Source organism: Hydra vulgaris, chromosome 12 (genome assembly GCF_038396675.1).
Source record: "Hydra vulgaris chromosome 12, alternate assembly HydraT2T_AEP".
Taxonomy (NCBI): Eukaryota; Metazoa; Cnidaria; class Hydrozoa; order Anthoathecata; family Hydridae; genus Hydra; species Hydra vulgaris.
Genome location: NC_088931.1, coordinates 50,256,196 through 50,274,689, shown reverse-complemented (window position 1 = coordinate 50,274,689; position 18,494 = coordinate 50,256,196). Strand labels below are relative to the sequence as shown.

The window sequence follows — 18,494 nt, the reverse complement described above, 5'->3', positions numbered from 1 at the left end:
ATATATATATATATATATATATTGGAACCTCGCATTCTTATTTATCTACTAAAACAAAAATTTTGTAAAAATTTGAAGTGATTTGAAGCATTTTTAGAGATTTCAACAGCAAATAATTTATTATTATTCAACAGTTGCAACTGTACTAATGCACTTACTAAATAACGGAAAAGTAGGACTGACAGATATATCAATTTTAGTTATTTTGTAGTTTATGTTTAAAACAGTAGTCAATACAGTCAATCTTCAGTGCTATAAAAAACTTATTCGGCTTTTGAAAGTCCCAACAGCAAAGTGCCTTTCTTGGATTCTGGAAATTTGTGGTGATGTTCCTGGACATTCTGCAATAAGTACTGTTTCTGTTCTTCAATTTTTGTTAGCAGTGAATTGTAATCCTGTATGAGTTTCACTCCTCTTTCAGCGGAGTCATTAACTATGGTTAGAGTCAACACGATTTGTTCTAAGGCAACGTAGTCACAGTTTTCTTTCCACTGTTCTGGTGACAACTTCAGAAATGCATCACTCAGCTGCAGGATTCAAAGAACTTTCTGGTGTTTGAGGTTAAAAATGCACTCATGGATGCATTTGGGTTGACAAACTTAGAGTCAAGTCTCGGTGGTGGATGGTCTGAGCTAGCTTGTACACGTTGCATATTGCTGATTACTGTCTGTTTTTCACTGAAATCAAAGAAAGATAAACCAATAGTTATTTTACTCAAATACCACAAATGGCGGTTGAATGGTGTAACTGTAGCCTGTCTAATGGCTTGATTTCTGTATTCAGATAATTGGCATAGCAAACAAAGATCATTGGCGGGTGCTGTAACTGCACAAGGAGGTATGCTTCAATGTAAACGTGACATATAAAGAAGAGAAACTGGAAAATTCCTTTTTCTTTACCAGCTTTAAGTTTAAATTAAGACCTGAACATCCACATTTTGAATGAATAAATGATTCTAGCCATCCAGCTTTCCTGGTGCAAAGCTCCAGGTGCTGTGAAATAAACACCACGCCATGGAGTTTCTCCTAGAAAGATGATTGCTAGTTCCAAGAGTTCCCTGTAATCATCTTGAGGTTAAAAGATTTCAATATTTGTCTCAGCAAAATGAATTATACGAGCTTTGAAATCAGCAATCTCTACAGCATCTGCTACTGTCTGGAAATTGCTCTGGTCGATCCGATTCCAATTGTCTTGGAATTTCATAAACAACAGAGTATCTGGACCCGTGGATGTAGCTATTTTCATTGATGAAAAGGCCTTATCAGTTACAATTTCTATAACATGATGCCTACATGCAAGATATAAAAGTTCACGGTGAAGAGCTTTTTGTATCAGACTGCATACACCTGCATACTGACCCATGTTGTTAGCAGTTGTGTTAAAACATAATCCTCTTATAATGTCACGAACATTTCAGTCATTGATACATCAAACTACAGTGACTGCCTGTGCTTCTCTGGTCCTGAAAGTAATTTTTGGAACGCCAAGTAGTTGTTCTGTTTCAACACCGGATACAATAACAGGCAATCTATCAACCTTTTGTTTCCCAGTGATGTCAGGCAACAGCTTTCCATCCCAGTGAACAACTAATGCTGAACTAGGAGTGAATTTACTTCTCAGGTCTGTTGCGAATGCCTCCTGATATTGCATCCTGGCCTGATGGATAGAGCTATGACTCAGTGGCAACTCCTAAATGTCATGGCCAAGAGCATCAGCTGTAGCAGCTAACAGATGAGGAGCTTCTCTGTCTGTTACTTTAGTTTGATCCGAAGCTGCCGCCACATGTTTTGTAATAAGTGTGTTTTTCTTGGTTTGCATGACAATAGTTGCTCTTTCAATCTCTTACTCCTTTTTCCTCTTACTTTCTTTTAATTCCACTTTCCTTTTTCCTCTTACTTTCTTGTAATTCCACTTTCTGCTTCATAATTTTATCTACTTCTGCCATGTAACCCTTTCTGCCTTGTTTCTGACCGTTCAAGAAGGCCTAATCCTTGGGGATCTTGATCAGTTCTTGTGCATTCTGGTAAGCGATATCAAAAATATGGTCCAAACGTCCACACAAAATGCAAAAGGTTAGAGGCTGGTGCTTCAATCAGCCACACTAGAGACTGATGTCTTGTCTTCATGCCTTCATCCTTTATAGTTGTGGTGGTGGCCATTGCTACCGGTGACCACTGAAACAAAAATAATACAGTGTTGATAATTTAGCAAAAGAGCATACCTCTCAATTGTAATTTCTCCAACCCTGTGGAGCTGGCCTATTCAGTCACATTATGTATAATTCATAATAGTTACAAGAGTTTGTCATGGATATTTTTTATATCTTAAAGCTTCAGAAATAAACATTATTATATAATAATATGTAGTGTTACTACATAAGTGTAATTACTACATGTGTGTAATTCAGAATCAATTCAACTTTATATGAATCAAATAATCATTATCTGCACATCTACACATTCAGTATTGTTACTACTGCGGACATCATCATAGAATATTGAGTTATTAGTGAATGATGCAATAGCACATAGTAAACAACATGTACTAAGTAAGTAATCAAACTTGATGTAATAGATATGTTAAACTAAACAACTATAGTGACCTGCAATATGCATGCAGTAACAGCAGTTCAATTTGAATTTAGCAATGCAAATTATTGAATTTATCCTTTTTTACATTGAATGAACAAGTTAACCTATGTAGCAATGCAGTTCTGCACAAAACAATCATAAATTTAATGGACTTCTCATAGTAACTCTTATATCAAACAATATGGTGAATACTTACATAACTGTCATCTATATATATATATATATATATATATATATATATATTATATATATATATATATATATATATATATATATATATATATATATATATATATATATATATATACATTTATATGTACAGAGTGCGGAAAAAGTTCTCGTACAAAAATATAAACAGCAAAAATAGCAAAAGTTCCTGTACAAGACAAAAAAACAAATAACACTTTAATTTAAAACAAAATAATACTAAAAAATACTAAAAGAATACAAAAGAATACTAAAAACACACTATCTATTGAAAGAAAACATCATACAGATAATTTTTTTAAATTATGCTTTTGTACGGGAACTTTTTCTGCACCCTGTATATATATATATATTTTTTTTGATTGGTTGTTTATGTATTATATTATATTTGAATAATACAAAAACTCTTGAACGTAAAAAAGTGCTCAATATTTCTATAATAGAGCAATAAATATTTAAATTTTGTTTAAATGAAAAACAACATTATTATTAGTACCTAAAGTTTTGTGCCATCCATGGCAATCATCATCTCTTAAATACAATAAAAAAACCGGTTTAAAAATAAACTCTTTTTTAAATAAAATAAAAATTACGGTAGAACGACTTCTGGCGTAATAGAAGATGTAACTATTTAGTCTCCGATATCAAAAGAGGACAGCAGAAATTTGTTGGAGTATTGCCACTTAGATAATATTTTGTCTTTTTTATTATACAAGTTGTTTTCTTTGTGGTATAAAGTTATAAATTTCTCATGAAAGCAGAGGTTACAAACTTTGGATGTTGTTTTGATAGGTTTACAGCATTTTGTAATTTTCCATTTTATTGTGTGTTTTATGTTTTTTTCTTTTAAACTCCAAATCTCCTTAGAAAGCTCGGTATTATTCCTGTATTTCACGGCATTAAAAGATTTTGAATGATTTGTGTATCTAAGCTTGAATGCTGTTTCACTGATACTGAAATATTCTTTTTCTTTTTCTTCAGAATTAGGATTTTCATTAATCACAGTAAGTTGATTAACAATATTACTTAATAAACATTGATTGTTCAATAGGCAAGTGGTCTTCGAAATACAGTTGCAAGTTCTTGCATTCAAATTTGTATCACTGTGTAAAATTTTGTGGTTATATAAACTAATTATAGGCCTTACGTTTTGCATACAGCTATAACTTACTTTGATTGAATTTCTGTTGAATATTTTGTGAAATTTATGGTTTACTGGATAGTACAGGTCAATTAATGTTAGTAAACAACTGTCTATTTTTGTTTCCACATTCTAACTAAATGGAGGGTTGTACCATATGACTTTTCACTTTCAATTTTTGTTTTTAGTCAAGGTAACTTGAGGTTGGTATCTCTGTTTGTAATTATAGCCACACTTTTTTAATGCTTCTTCATAAGGTGGGTAGCATTATAGAAAACAGATTCATTTACTGATGTGGTAGATAATCTCAATTCAAATGTGCTAGGGAGTCTTTTAATAATACCAAGTGGGTGGTTTGAATCAGAGTGAACATAATTCAGCTCATTGTCACATTTATAGTATGGTTGAAAAGAATTGTTATTGAGATCAAATGTCACATCAAGATAGCTAACTATTTTCAAATTGCATTGGATGAAAATAAGATCGTTACTTTTAAAAATTTTCTTTTGATACCGGAGACTGAATAGTTACATCTTTTATTACGTCAGAAATTGTTCTACCATAATTTTTAATTCGTTTGTAAAAAGGGTTTGTTTTTAAATGGTTTTTTCTAACGTTTTTTAAATGTATTTAACAGCTGATGATTGTCGTGTATGGCACAAAACTTTAAGTACTATTAATGTTGTTTTTCATTTAAACAAAATTATATATATATATATATATATATATATATATATATATATATATATATATATATATATATGCACATATATATATATATATATAGATATATATATATATATATATGTATATATATATGTATAAATATATGTATATATGTATATATATATATAAATATATATATGTATATGTATATATATATATATATATATAAATATATATATACATATACATATACATATGTATATATATATAAATATATATATATATATATATATATATACATATATATATGTATATGTATATATATATATATAAATATATATATATATATATATATATATATATATATATATATATATATATATTTATATATATATATATATAAATAGTAGAACCCCAGTCAGCTTTAGGGAAGTAGTAAGTAGTGTGAAGATAGGATGAGTCCAAAAAGAAGTATTAGGTTAAATATTTATAGAGATTATTGCATGGTCAGATCAAGGGTGAAAAAGGAGAAACTGAACACAAGCTAGGATCAGAGACAATTCATAAATCAAGGAGTGAAGGTAAATGATTAGGGTTGTCAGGAAAAAGAATCATAAAGTTAACTATCTGAGTGAGAGATTGAGAAATGCAGAAGTTATAGGCTTTAGTGCCAGCATGGTCAGTGGCATTAGAGCCCACCCATTCAATGTAATGAGCATTAAAGTCACTAATAAAAACAATATTGGTAGAGGAGTAAAGAGAGAGGGCATGGTCAATTTGATCAGAAATTACATCTTAAAGAGTGCAGCCTTGGGAAGAAGGAGATCAACGAAGAACAACAAGAAAAGCGATAGAGTGAAGAGGTGCTAAGCAAAAGTACATAAAAGAATGGTTAAAGGATTTGATCCTGATTTCACATTAAATAGGTGAATTAATGCATATGTATACTGCCATGCCAAGCATGTGACTTTTGGAGTCTTTGCAAATTAAAGGCTAGTACTTATCAACACTGATATCTGAAAAGTAATATCAGAATTTAAGTTAGTCTCACTAAGAACATTCTGCAGAATACCAAAGTATTAACAGTGCCATGTGCAACATGGCACTGTTAATACTTTGGTATTCTGCAGCTATTGCATCAATCAGCCTCTCTGAGAGCTACCACAGAATTTAGAAATCTTACTTCCAGCCAGCCTCAGAACCATTAAACTGAGTTTTAAAGCTGTACCCTCATAAGGAGGTAACAGGATGAGTTATAGCATAGCCACTATCAAGGAGACATGAAACAATATAACACAGGTTTACATCTACTCCATCCAGTAAAAAATCACTTAAAAAGCTTGACAAGTACATTTTTTAGATTTGCGGTTGTACTGTAATTCACTTTTACAAAGTATCCCTAAAATGTAGTAATCTTTTTATGATGTTCTTGATCTGTGGTCCAACAAAGAAATCAGTTTTAACTTTAGCCTTGGACAGCTTTGGAAAAAGATCTTTAAGTTACTTAAAAGGTGATCTTTATTTGATAATCTATCACTGGCACTCACTTCATATTGTTCTTGTTTGTCCTTTGCAGCCTTTTTGTGATAGTGGGCTTTAATGTTACAGTCCAGAGGCAAAAAAATTCTAGTAATTTATGAATATTTTAGAAGAATGCTCAGTATTTAACATTAATTAAAAACTTTTTCAAAAACACCTAAAGTGTTTGTGTTATTTTACTCATAAGTGACTAATTGTTTGTGCTGCTTAATTCATAAGTGTAAGTTTGTTAAAAAAGTTTTTTAAGATTTATAAACTTTTATTTTAAAAAACTAATATACTTTTTTTATTTTAAAAATTTTAATTTTTTTCTCAGAAAACATGAAAAAATTAGTTAAACACAAAAGTGTTATAATAATTTTTTCATTTTAAAGAGTTTATGTATTTTTTAAACAATAATATTTTATACTTATTTTTTATAGTTTTGTACTATTTGGTATTAAATTATATTATTATATAATTTTGCAAAATATTTTTAGTACCTGATGCACCATCATATATTTCTACCTACACATGGAATAGAACAACAATCAGAGTGAATTGGAATTCAATTCCTTTAGAGAATAGTCGTGGAATAATCACTAGTTATAAAATTTGTAGAAGACAACTGTATGCAAATGGTACAATAGGGTTATGCTATTGTTTTGAACAGTTAAAAATATACATGCTTGAGTTTAGTTTGACAAACTTACAGGCTGTAAGCATTCACAACATAAGTGTAGCAGCTTGTAATCAAGCAGGTTGTGGAATCTCAAACTACGTCATTGCAAAATTGTTGCCATTTGGTAAGCGTAAATACTTTTTCTTAAGCAATAAGAATTTGAAATTTGAAATTTTTTTTCTAAGAAAAAAGCATTTTTAAAATGTGTTGCAGTAGTCTATACATACAGGGGAGTTTCATTCCAGTGCATGAGTTTTTATACTTTTTATATTTAAACTCTTGGATTTATAATGATATAAAAATAAAAATGTTGATCAGCTTATTGTGTATAATCTTAATTAACTAAAACATCTTTATCATACTTTTACTTGGATGATTCAATTTATTGCAATATTTTATCATTACATATTTTTCTTTTGATAATGTAATGATGTAAAAGACTTATAAAAAACTTCAACTCAATATTTAAGTATGTAGTTGAATTTTGAATGATTTTTTTTTAAACTTTGGAATAAAAATTACAAATATTGCTATAAACATAAGGAAATAATACCTCATTAATAACAAAAAAATTTTTTTCATAACTGCTATGCCTGTTCTAGATATTTTTTTTATATTCATGTAAAGGGTGTTTTTTTTACAGGTATAGAACTTTGAAATGGAATAAAACAAGGTGTTTTTTAAAAATGACATGTACTTGACTTTATTCAAAAGATAATGTTTTGACATTATAATTTAGATATAATTTCTGGCATATGACCGCCATGGCTGATTCAAACGTAATCTAATCTGGAGATTAGATTACGTTTGTAATCTAATCTCCAGATTAGATTACTGGAACAGTTATGGAAGTTGATAAATACTCTATTATCAACTATTAAAGATATTATAAATTTTGAAAGCCATATTAGGAGGTTGTTAAAAAAGTATTTAAGATATTCGTCAATATATTTAAGATATTCACCAATTTTCAATCACTTTTTCCAACATTTGTGGTCGTATATCGGATCTTGAAATTACGCGGTTATCAAATGTTTCCTTCAGTAAATCAATAGTGGCACGAGCTGTGTGACATATTGCACTGTCTTGTTGAAACCACAGCTCCTGCACATTATAGTTGTTTAATCGAGGAACAAAAAAGTCAGTAATCATGGCTCTATAGTAGTCACCATATACTGTTATGTTCTGGCCAACATCGTTCTTAAAGACGTATGGACCAATGATTTCACCAGCCCATAAAGCTCACCAAACAGTCAGTTTTTCTGGATGTAATTGTGTCTCAACATGCACTTAAGGATTGCCTTCGCTCCAAATATGGCAGTTCTGTTTATTGGCGTAGCCATTTAACCAAAAGTGAGCTTCATCGCTAAACAAAATTTTCTTATGAAAATCAGGATTGACGGCAATCTTGTTTTGGGCTCATTCACCAAATGTACACCTTGCTAGGTAATCGCGTGGCTTCAATTCTTGCACGAGTTGGATTTTGTAAGCACGCAAACCAAGATCTTTACACAAAATCTTCCACAAAGTGGATGGACACAGTTCCAATTCCTGTGCACGATGCCGGGTAGACTGATTCAGTTCCTTTACACTACGCTCTACAGCAGCAATGGCTTCTTTAGTGCATACTGTACAACGTCTCTGTGGATGCGTATTATCATTTAGAGTAAAAGTGGTGCGAAAACGGTCCACAGTTAATCGAATTAATTGCTCTGATGGAGGATTATGTTGACCGTAAAATGGATGTAGTGCTCGATACGTATTTCGAACAGAACTATTGTTTTTAAAATAAATTTGCACAATTTGGAAGCGTTGTTTAGGCATCAGTCTATTCATGTTGAAATGAATAGACTGACGCAAAATTAACCACACGTAAAAAGTTTAAAATGTATAAAAGCTTCATAAAATGACTGTTTTAACTATTTCTGGTTTTATAATAGTTTTAAATTAAAACCTTACTTTAATTGTGGAATAAAGTACTGGCTTAATTTTGTTTAACTTCACCAATGAGATTAAACAAAGTAGAATATTTGCAAATAGCAAATATTCTGTAAACTTTTGTTACAAAGTTTAATGAATAATACTATTCATCAAACGAATTGTATTCTTAATATTCGTAATAGGTTCTTATAAAACTTCCCTCCAAAAGTGTCTGCTATTCCTTTCACTATTCATTAAAATCCAGTTTAAAATTATTACCAATTTGTGAAATAAGCAATTTGTATTACTCTTTCTGGACATTATTAATGTTAGGGACACAAATAATTACATTTGGGTATTATATCTATACAAATGAATTTATGTGAGAACGCAGGTAAAGTTTGCTATACATAAAAATCAGATAACAAGAAATAAAATGATGATTATGAAATAAAACAGAAAATAGTATAGATTATTTATTATTTTAAATTCTAATTTAATTTAGAGTCTAATTGAAATTTTTCTTGGAATAATTTTTTTCAATCAAATTTTTGAATATCATTTTTTGTTCACTGATATTCCAGAATTTAAAGGACTTGTTTAAAATTACTGCTATGTTATCTCCTACATTCATTGATTTGGAATTTGATAATGATTTTTTTACCCTTTTTCAAAAACTGCACGAATCTTAGCTCTAGTTGGTCAAAAAATTTTATCATTTTGTTGGTTAAGTTGTTATCTTTATTGATATCAAACATTCAAGTCAAAACTTGGAAAAAACAATTTTTATTGTTCAGTAGTCTGATAAACAACTTTATTTATATTGAATGAAAATGTTAGACCTGTCACTAATTTTAAAGAATGAAGATGGTAGACTTTTCTCTAGTTTTTAAAAAAGAATGTAAATGAATGTATATAAACGCCATATGATATATTCGGTACAGCCAGAGGTTTGAATAAATGCAATATAAGTTAAGAGTTAATATGATTGACAAAAACCAAATCCAGATTTTATAAGAGCTCTAGAGATTGATTGAAATTAAATAATGCATTTTTTTATATTTACTGTTTGGAGTGCAGCTATATTTTGTGTACGTCCTTAATTATTGCCTAGTAATCTAAGATGTTTCAGTGTATTATTGAGGTGTTGGGAAAATCTGTTTTTTTGAATTGTATTTTTTGTAACTGAACTTTTACCAAAAGTAATAAACTCAGTTTTTTCAGTGTTTAGTTTGATAAAGAAGTTTTTGCATTGTGTTTAAAATTTATTAACCTATTCTTGTAGCCCACAAAGAGTAGGAATTTGTAGGGTTATATCGTCTGCATATGCAATAATGCCAGGTTGTATACCACTTGCTGTTGTTCTAACTTTACAATCAGAAACAACTTGAGTTGATACACTTTTAGTGTAGATATTTTATAAATATGGCAATAAATTGGATTTGAAAATTAAAATGAATTGATTCATGTCCAAAGTATGATATACTAGCAGTATCCGAGTGGTATAATGAACGAACTGCTAAACAATGAATGAACTACTAAACAGTGCACCAACTACTAATAGTTGTAGTTTTTTTTGTAATAAAGTTTTTCACACAACAAGTCCTAAAGACATCCTTATTTGCACCTAAACTACAGATACATACTAATGAGTTATTATTGTAGTGTTTTGATGCTTCATTCAAAAGAAACTCTGCATGAAGAGTGAAGCTATTTTGATTGAAACTAAATCAATGAGAGTGGCTATCTGATGTTTCCAAACATACTTGCACAATAATATATTTGAAGAGTTTTGTCAAAGTAGGTATAATAATAATAATTCTAGGATAGTTATCTGGATTATAAAGGAATTTTTTATAAGATTTGACTACTGGAACAATTATGGAAGTTTATAAGTACTCTATTATCAACTATTAAAGATATTATAAATTTTGAAAGCCATATTTGGAGGTTGTTAAAAAAGTATTTAAGATATTCGTCAGTCATGCCACAGAAATCTATTTGACTAAGTTTAAGAAAGCTAGTTTTGATGTCAGAGATTTGTATGATGTATTTCATTTTACTCATCTGTAAGTTGTGGATTATGACAGTGTTTGAATTTTCTTTTAGTAACTTTGATAGTGTAAGAATCAGATTAATGCTTGTTGAACTTTTTCTAAAATTTTTTTATCTCGTTTTTTATTATTAGTGAAAATACAAGTGCTCGAATTTAATTTAATTTTTCAGATATTGTTCCAAAATTTTTGAGGATTAGTTTTCCAAAGGTATTTAATGTTTTTGTTATAACATTTGAAAAAATTGTTCATAACCATTTTGAATTGAAAAAAATGTTATTTTGAAATCATTAAAATTGAAAAGAAAAGTGATTTAAAATGTGATTATAATGTTTTCCCATACTGCCGGAGGACCATGGTCTTACATCTCTGCCTAAATTAAATACATACATACATATATTTTATAATAATAAAATATAAAATTCTCAATACAGATTCACAAAAACTCAAACTAAAAGTTAAATCATTTTTTTACTTTATTATTTCACGTAACATAAGTTAAAGGCATTTCAGGTCACAAGTTTGTTTTATTTCTTATTTTTGAGTCAAAATTATTATTTTGTTCCTTAGAACAACAGCTTTTGTTCAGAGTTGATTAAAATTAATATATATATATATATATGTATATATATATATATATATATATATATATATATATATATATATATATATATATATATATATATATATCAACCCATGGAATTAGGGTTGGCATTTGGCAATGCTGATCTAGAAGTTTTTGAGGTCGGCAAAAAATTGTCAACCTTGTTTCTATGTTTTATGCTAAAACCTTTGTATTAAATTTTTTTAGTCGTCCTGATGCCAGTCCCTAATAGATTAAGGTCAGCAAATTATTGTCGACCTCATTTGTCCATTTGTCAAGTTTGTTTAAAAATAACACCATTTTCTTTAATTTTTGACATTTTTTTTAATGTTTCCTTAAAAGTTAAAGAAACGATACACATTAAATGGCGAAATCACTTCACCTCACTTAATAAACAAACTTTCCTATATACCATTAACTTATTTATGGCAGTTTATTTTATTTTGATTATATTGACTGATTATTTGCTGAGTCATCTTGTAATTATTTTTATTGGTTTATTTTATAAATATATATATATATATATATATATATATATATATATATATATATATATATATATATATATATATATATATATATATATATATATATATATATATATATATATATATATATATATATATATATATATATATATCATTCAGTCTACAAAAAAACTTGGAAACATGTTTAATTCTAGCAGTCATATATGTATATGACTTTTATATTAGGGATTTGAAAAAAACGCTCATTTTTCCGTTGGTTTTTTTGTAAAATGTTGTTTTAAAGAAATTAAAACGTTTTGTTTTCATTTTTAGTTTAATTATAATTTAAATCAAGCGTTTGCTTTTTGCATTTTGGGTGTTTTTATTTAAACTACTTTATTTATAATATAAATGAAGGGTTTCTTTTTCCATTTTTATTTTATTTATTTTGTTTACTATTTAAAAAAAAGGTTATTTTTCAAACTTTATTAAAACCTTCATATTTTGAAACTTACATTATGTAATTATGTATATCTTATTATTATTATGTACATTAGTCATAAAAGCAGTTTTAGGATATGCAAAAAAAAAGTAATATTTCTTACACTGTATACATTGTCCAACTTTTTGACATTGGATTTTGGTCCATTGCAAATAAATTTTGACCAAGAGATTTAAACATGGCTAAAGATAAGATTCAGTTTTATTTATCACACTTTCTCAAGAACCAATCTTTTAACAAATGCATATATTTAAAAATAGCTTCAGCAGCATATTAATTGCAGTTTTCTAAACAATATTTGAGTATGTTTTTTTATTCTAAATGTTATTAAAGACTAGATATACAAAAATTAACAACATAAAGGATTGAGCTAGTAAAGAATAATGATAAAATACAAGAGTTTCTGAAATCAATCTATTTAGAACTAAACTTTCCCAAATAAGTAAGTTCCATTTGCATTAAAACTTATTTTTCAGTACAAATGATAGGATCTAATATACACAAATTTTCTTCTGTCTTTTTAGTATATCTTCTGAAATATACTTGAGAGTTTTAAGAGAAAAAAATAAATAGACAAAATGAAAATATAAAGAAAAAAATATTTTTTTAAAAAAGAAAAAGAAAAAAACAACTTTATTTTAAAAATTTAAAAAAAAGGATGCTAGTTGAATTGCAGTGAATTGAATAATGTATGTAACAATGAAAATGAAGAAGGTTGAGTATAATTAATTTAGAGAGATAGTGCTACTTTTCAAATGATTTATTGCAAGAAAGAATATATGTTAAATTATTTGAAATATTCAGAACAGTTTGACTATCATATCAACAGCAGGTAAAAGTTCATTTGGCATTTGGATATGCAAAACCCACAAAGGTATTGATATGTTAGTGATAAATAACATATTATTCAGTAAGTCTACAAAAAAATGGAAAAATGTATAATTCCACTAGTCAAGCAGTTGAAGGCAATTTTAAACATTTTCAGGCATTTTTTAGCTTACACAACACACTCAAACAATGAATGGTTTCAAGCAAAAAAGTTCAACGTGATATTTTGGTGCTCTACATTATAAGATCTTAACCTAATTGAAAATATATGGTCTTATAACTGGGCACTTAAAGCATTTTTGTAAATGAGTTTTAATTGTACTGATATTGGCATAATGTTATTATGCCAATCTCAGTACTTTTTTACTTTTTTTTTTTTTTTACACTTTATTACAAATAAGGAAAAAGTTTTTCATTGTTAAGGAGTCATAGGAGGATACTAGAAATTCTACCATTTTTTTCCTCCATTTTTTTACTGTAATCTGTAATTTTGAGTGGTTTGAAACATTTGGGCTTATTTAATTTTATACATTTATTATTTATTATTAAACTATTATTTTTTAATACATTTTTATTTGTTTATATTTAATATTTTTTTTATTTTGAAGTTGATTGTTGTTTTTTTTTCGATAGAAAAAAATTAATTTAAATTATTTTCCAAATTTTTTTAATGAAAGAAAATCAAAGACATTTTATCAAATTTTATGTTTATTTAAACTTTATTTTTTTGTTTTTATTTAAACTTTTGTCGTAGTCATGTAGTATAGTAAATTAAAAAACTCAACTATTTTTATCAAAACTTTTTAATTTGCAACATTTTAACATTATTTGGCTGTGTTAGTATTGAAAATTTCAAAAAAGTGAAAGAATGAAAAGATTACATTTTTAAATTTATGTATTTACAGCACCTGAGAAGTCTCCAGAAAATTTTACTGCTGTTTTCAATAATTCCTCAGTTTATTTCACCTGGAACAGTCTTGATAACACCACTGATGTTTGGAGCAATTACGAAATACCTGGATTTTATCAACTACGCTATGGTTATGTGACAAGTACAACATTTCAAAACATAGATTTTACTACAATTAATATAGCTGATAACAGGTTTGTCCTTGAAAATGCAAACTCTTGCTATTTTTATATAGCTAGTATAAATGCTTTTTCAGTTGATGCTGGTCCAGAAAACTATTTATGCATTCAGGATTATCAATCAGGTAAATATCTAATAAAACTCTGTGATATAATAAATGCAAATAAATGTTTATACATCAATTTCCTTACACTGGTGCAAGCACAGGGAAGGGGGTACATATGTACAAACATACATACATACATACATACATACATACATACATACATACATACATACATACATACATACATACATACATACATACATACATACATACATACATACATACATACATACATACATACATACATGCATACATACATACATACATACATACATACATACATACATACGTATGTAATATATATGTATGTATAATTGATAATATTTTTAGTGTCATTTTGCGTTACACCATTTATTGAAAGTTTTTATGTCTCTGGTTCAACAAATGCTTCTTTTACTACTAAAAGTATTTTGCCAAACTATTTTCAGGGAAATAGTATCTATTGGTTGTTTAATGTAAATGTTACAGACAAAAACTACAACCCTGGTCCTCCATCTAATGATTATCTTCGTCAACCTATTTATCTTATTAACTTCTTAGATAAATATTCTGGTCATTCAGATCAATGTGCTTGGCATGATTTAAAGAAATACTTCAACCAAAAAACAGACTTTGTTTTAGATTTGGTAGGGTTACACCCTTATACACAATATGAGGTGTCAATTCAGCTTTGCAATGAATTAGGTTGTGGTAATTTATCAAATAGTATTACAATCCAAACATATTCTGATGCACCAAGTTGTGAACCTACACTTCTACAAATGCAAAACCTTTCATCAACTTCAATGAATATTACATGGAATAAGCTCAATTCAAGTTGTGCAAACATTGATTTAAACCAGATTAGTTATATTTTAATATGCAATCGAAGTCAAGAAAGTTTGTTAATAAATGAAAAAATTAATACAACAACAATATTGTTAACAAATTTAAACAAGTATGAGCAGCTTTGTTGTAAAATTGCGGCTTTTAATATAAATGGAACTGGGCCTTATAGCTCTCAAAGCTGTGTGTTTACTAATGAAGACAGTAAGAATAAGTTTTTTTATTTTATTATTTATGTCCTTTGTATTTAGATAAGCCTATGACTTCACACTGAAATAGCCTGCTGCCGGGGGCTTTAATACATACATCGACTATCTTATAGCATGCTGCATCAAAGGGGTGCCCCTACATTGACTGTTGGTTTGACATATATATATATATATATATATATATATATATATATATATATATATATATATATATATATATATATATATATATATATATATATATGTATGTATATATATATATATATATATATATAAATATATATACATGTGTATATTTTGTGTGACTATTGATTTTTATGGTCAGTTCATTATTATTAGCATAGTATTAAAATACAACATTAAATACGTAAAAATTAAAATGAATAAATAAATTGTAATAAACAGACAAAAGATTATTTAAAGTAGGGTGGGGAGGGGTAATACGGAGAGAATTTTAGATATATTTTTTTCTAATATAATTTTTTTTTTTAGTTAAAAACCACCATAAAAACTTTTGTTATTTTTCTTTACATTTAGGGTGTATACAATAAAATCACAATGAGTAAAACATAAATATATTTTAAATAACTAGCATACTAATTCTCTTTTAACACTTTTCATATATCCAAATTACCCCACTGGTGGGGTAATACAGATACTCATTATATTTGATATAAGGATACTCATTATATTTGATTTGATATCACACTTATTGCTTTTCACGTATTTAAAAAGTCAAACTGTATTGGTTATGTCTAGCAGTTTTCTTTTACTTACTGATACAGTCTCCTTTCCAGCTTTATTCTTTTCTTCCTCTTGTAACCTTGCGACAACATCTTGTGCTGTTAAGATTTCTCCCTTTTTGGCCTGGACACGTGCTTTGCATTTTTTTGAATTTGCAAGTGCTGTCAGTGTAGGTTGATTTGGGCTAGATGTAAGTACAGAATCGATTGCTCTCTGCAGGTTTTTTACAACATTTTCTTTTTTGTTAGACTCATCTACTTCCTCGTGCTTTGGTTGCATATTCACTATCTTTTTTATAGGTTTTGATTTGTCAACAGGGTAAGGACCACTACCATTAAAACCACTTTCCAGGAGTTTGTTATCTATTTTACTGATAAGAGCTTTTAGTAAAGTTGGAAATACAGACTTGTCAACATTTTTATGTCTGCTTTCTCTTAACCAATCTTTAAGGATTTTCTTCCAATGGGATTTCAATGGAGCAAAAAAACCAACATCAAGAGGTTGTAATGTGTGAATTGTGTTCGGAGGTAAGCAAATTAAAATTGTATGATTGTTTAGAGCCTTTTTAACAGTAGAATATGTTATATGGCTGTTGTGTCCATCACATAGCAGCAACACAGGCTTTTCATAATCCTTTACATGAATAATAAACCTGTCAATCCAACTTTCAAAAATATAGTCCTCCATCCAACCGGATTTTGTTACACCATACATTGCATTTTCTGGTCTATTTTGACACCATGCATCATAAAGGTGGCTTTGTAGACAACAAAGGGAGGTAGATACTGGCCATTTGCTGACCCACAAAACAGTACAGTATACATTGATTTACCAAATGATGGAGCTATGTAATAGGCTGTTTTTGATGTTTTATGAACAATGGGGTAAAATGGATATATATTTTATATATATCCATTTTACCCCACTATCATTTTACCTGTATATCCATTTTACCCCATTTTAGATTTTTGTTTATTTATCAATATGGGTTAGAGAACTTATAAATTAAATTTTACATAATGTTACATCATGGTTCAACTAATGAATATACATTATTAAACTTCCATAAGTAATACTACTGAAGTCTGCAGACAAAAGTTTTAAAACATTTTTTTTAATTATTTTTTCAAAACAACGTTTTTTATATATTAACTCTTCATGTAAATCAAATATAAACATTATTAACGCAAAAAAAAGAAGCCAATTATGTGTAAAAACTGTTGGTAATTTTCAAGTTTTAGAATTATGTATAGATAACTTACTCCATGGAAACTTGTTGAATATATCCATATTACCCCAACAATCCATATTACCCCACCCTACCCTATTAGTTTTAAGAAATAGATTATAAGGAAATAAAATCTTTTTCAAATACTGAATTTAGATTCAACTAATAATTTTTATTAAATTAGTTTAAATAATTTTTATCAAGGTTTAAAATTAAATTTAATTACAACACAGTACTTTAAAATACTTTCAAAATATCAATAGTTTTTAAGCTCCTGTAACAAATAAGATCTTAATAATTACAACACATTAAAAGCTATGGGTTTTAAAGTACTTAAAATTTTTTTTATATATTTGTCAATACTTTGTTGTTGTAAAAAAGAGCCCATATTTTTTCGATAAATGAGCGCTTAATTCAAGTGAAAAATCTAATGGCATATATATCAGCATGTGCTTTATCTAAAAGTGGAAAAGTGAATGTTACATTCACATTACAACAATAGTTTACAATATTACTTTTCTTTTTCACAAGTTATTTCTAGTCTACACTTATACCTGAAATTAAAATGACTAAAATATACAAGAAACCCGCTGAATGCGAAAATTTTTATAAAAAATAGAGATAGGCAACTCAAAAAGTCAGGGAGCAACCAAAATTAATGAACTAGTTTCTTTCAGTTGCTCTTCTGATGACAGACCAAAAGTCAAAGTGTACACCCTTACATACATACATACATACATACATACATACATACATACATACATACATACATACATACATACATATATATATATATATATATATATATATATATATATATATATATATATATATATATATATATATATATATATATATATGTATGTATGTATGTATGTATGTATGCATATACATACATACATATATATATATATATATATATATATATATATATATATATATATATATATATATATATATATATATATATATAATATGTATGTATGCATATACATACATACATACATACATATATATATATATATATATATATATATATATATATATATATATATATAATATGTATGTATGCATATACATACATACATACATACATATATATATATATATAT

The 18,494-nt window shown here is 27.8% G+C and overlaps 1 protein-coding gene across 1 annotated transcript in view; it reads left to right on the top strand.

Annotated features, from left to right (window-relative positions):
* LOC105845853 (uncharacterized) overlaps positions 1–18,494 on the top strand; it is a 201,050-nt gene that overhangs the window by 119,963 nt on the left and 62,593 nt on the right. The window contains exons 20-22 of the mRNA XM_065813584.1: positions 6,624–6,929; positions 14,086–14,394; positions 14,707–15,405. Coding sequence (XP_065669656.1) covers positions 6,624–6,929; positions 14,086–14,394; positions 14,707–15,405 — 1,314 coding nt within the window. The remainder of the gene's footprint in view (positions 1–6,623; positions 6,930–14,085; positions 14,395–14,706; positions 15,406–18,494) is intronic.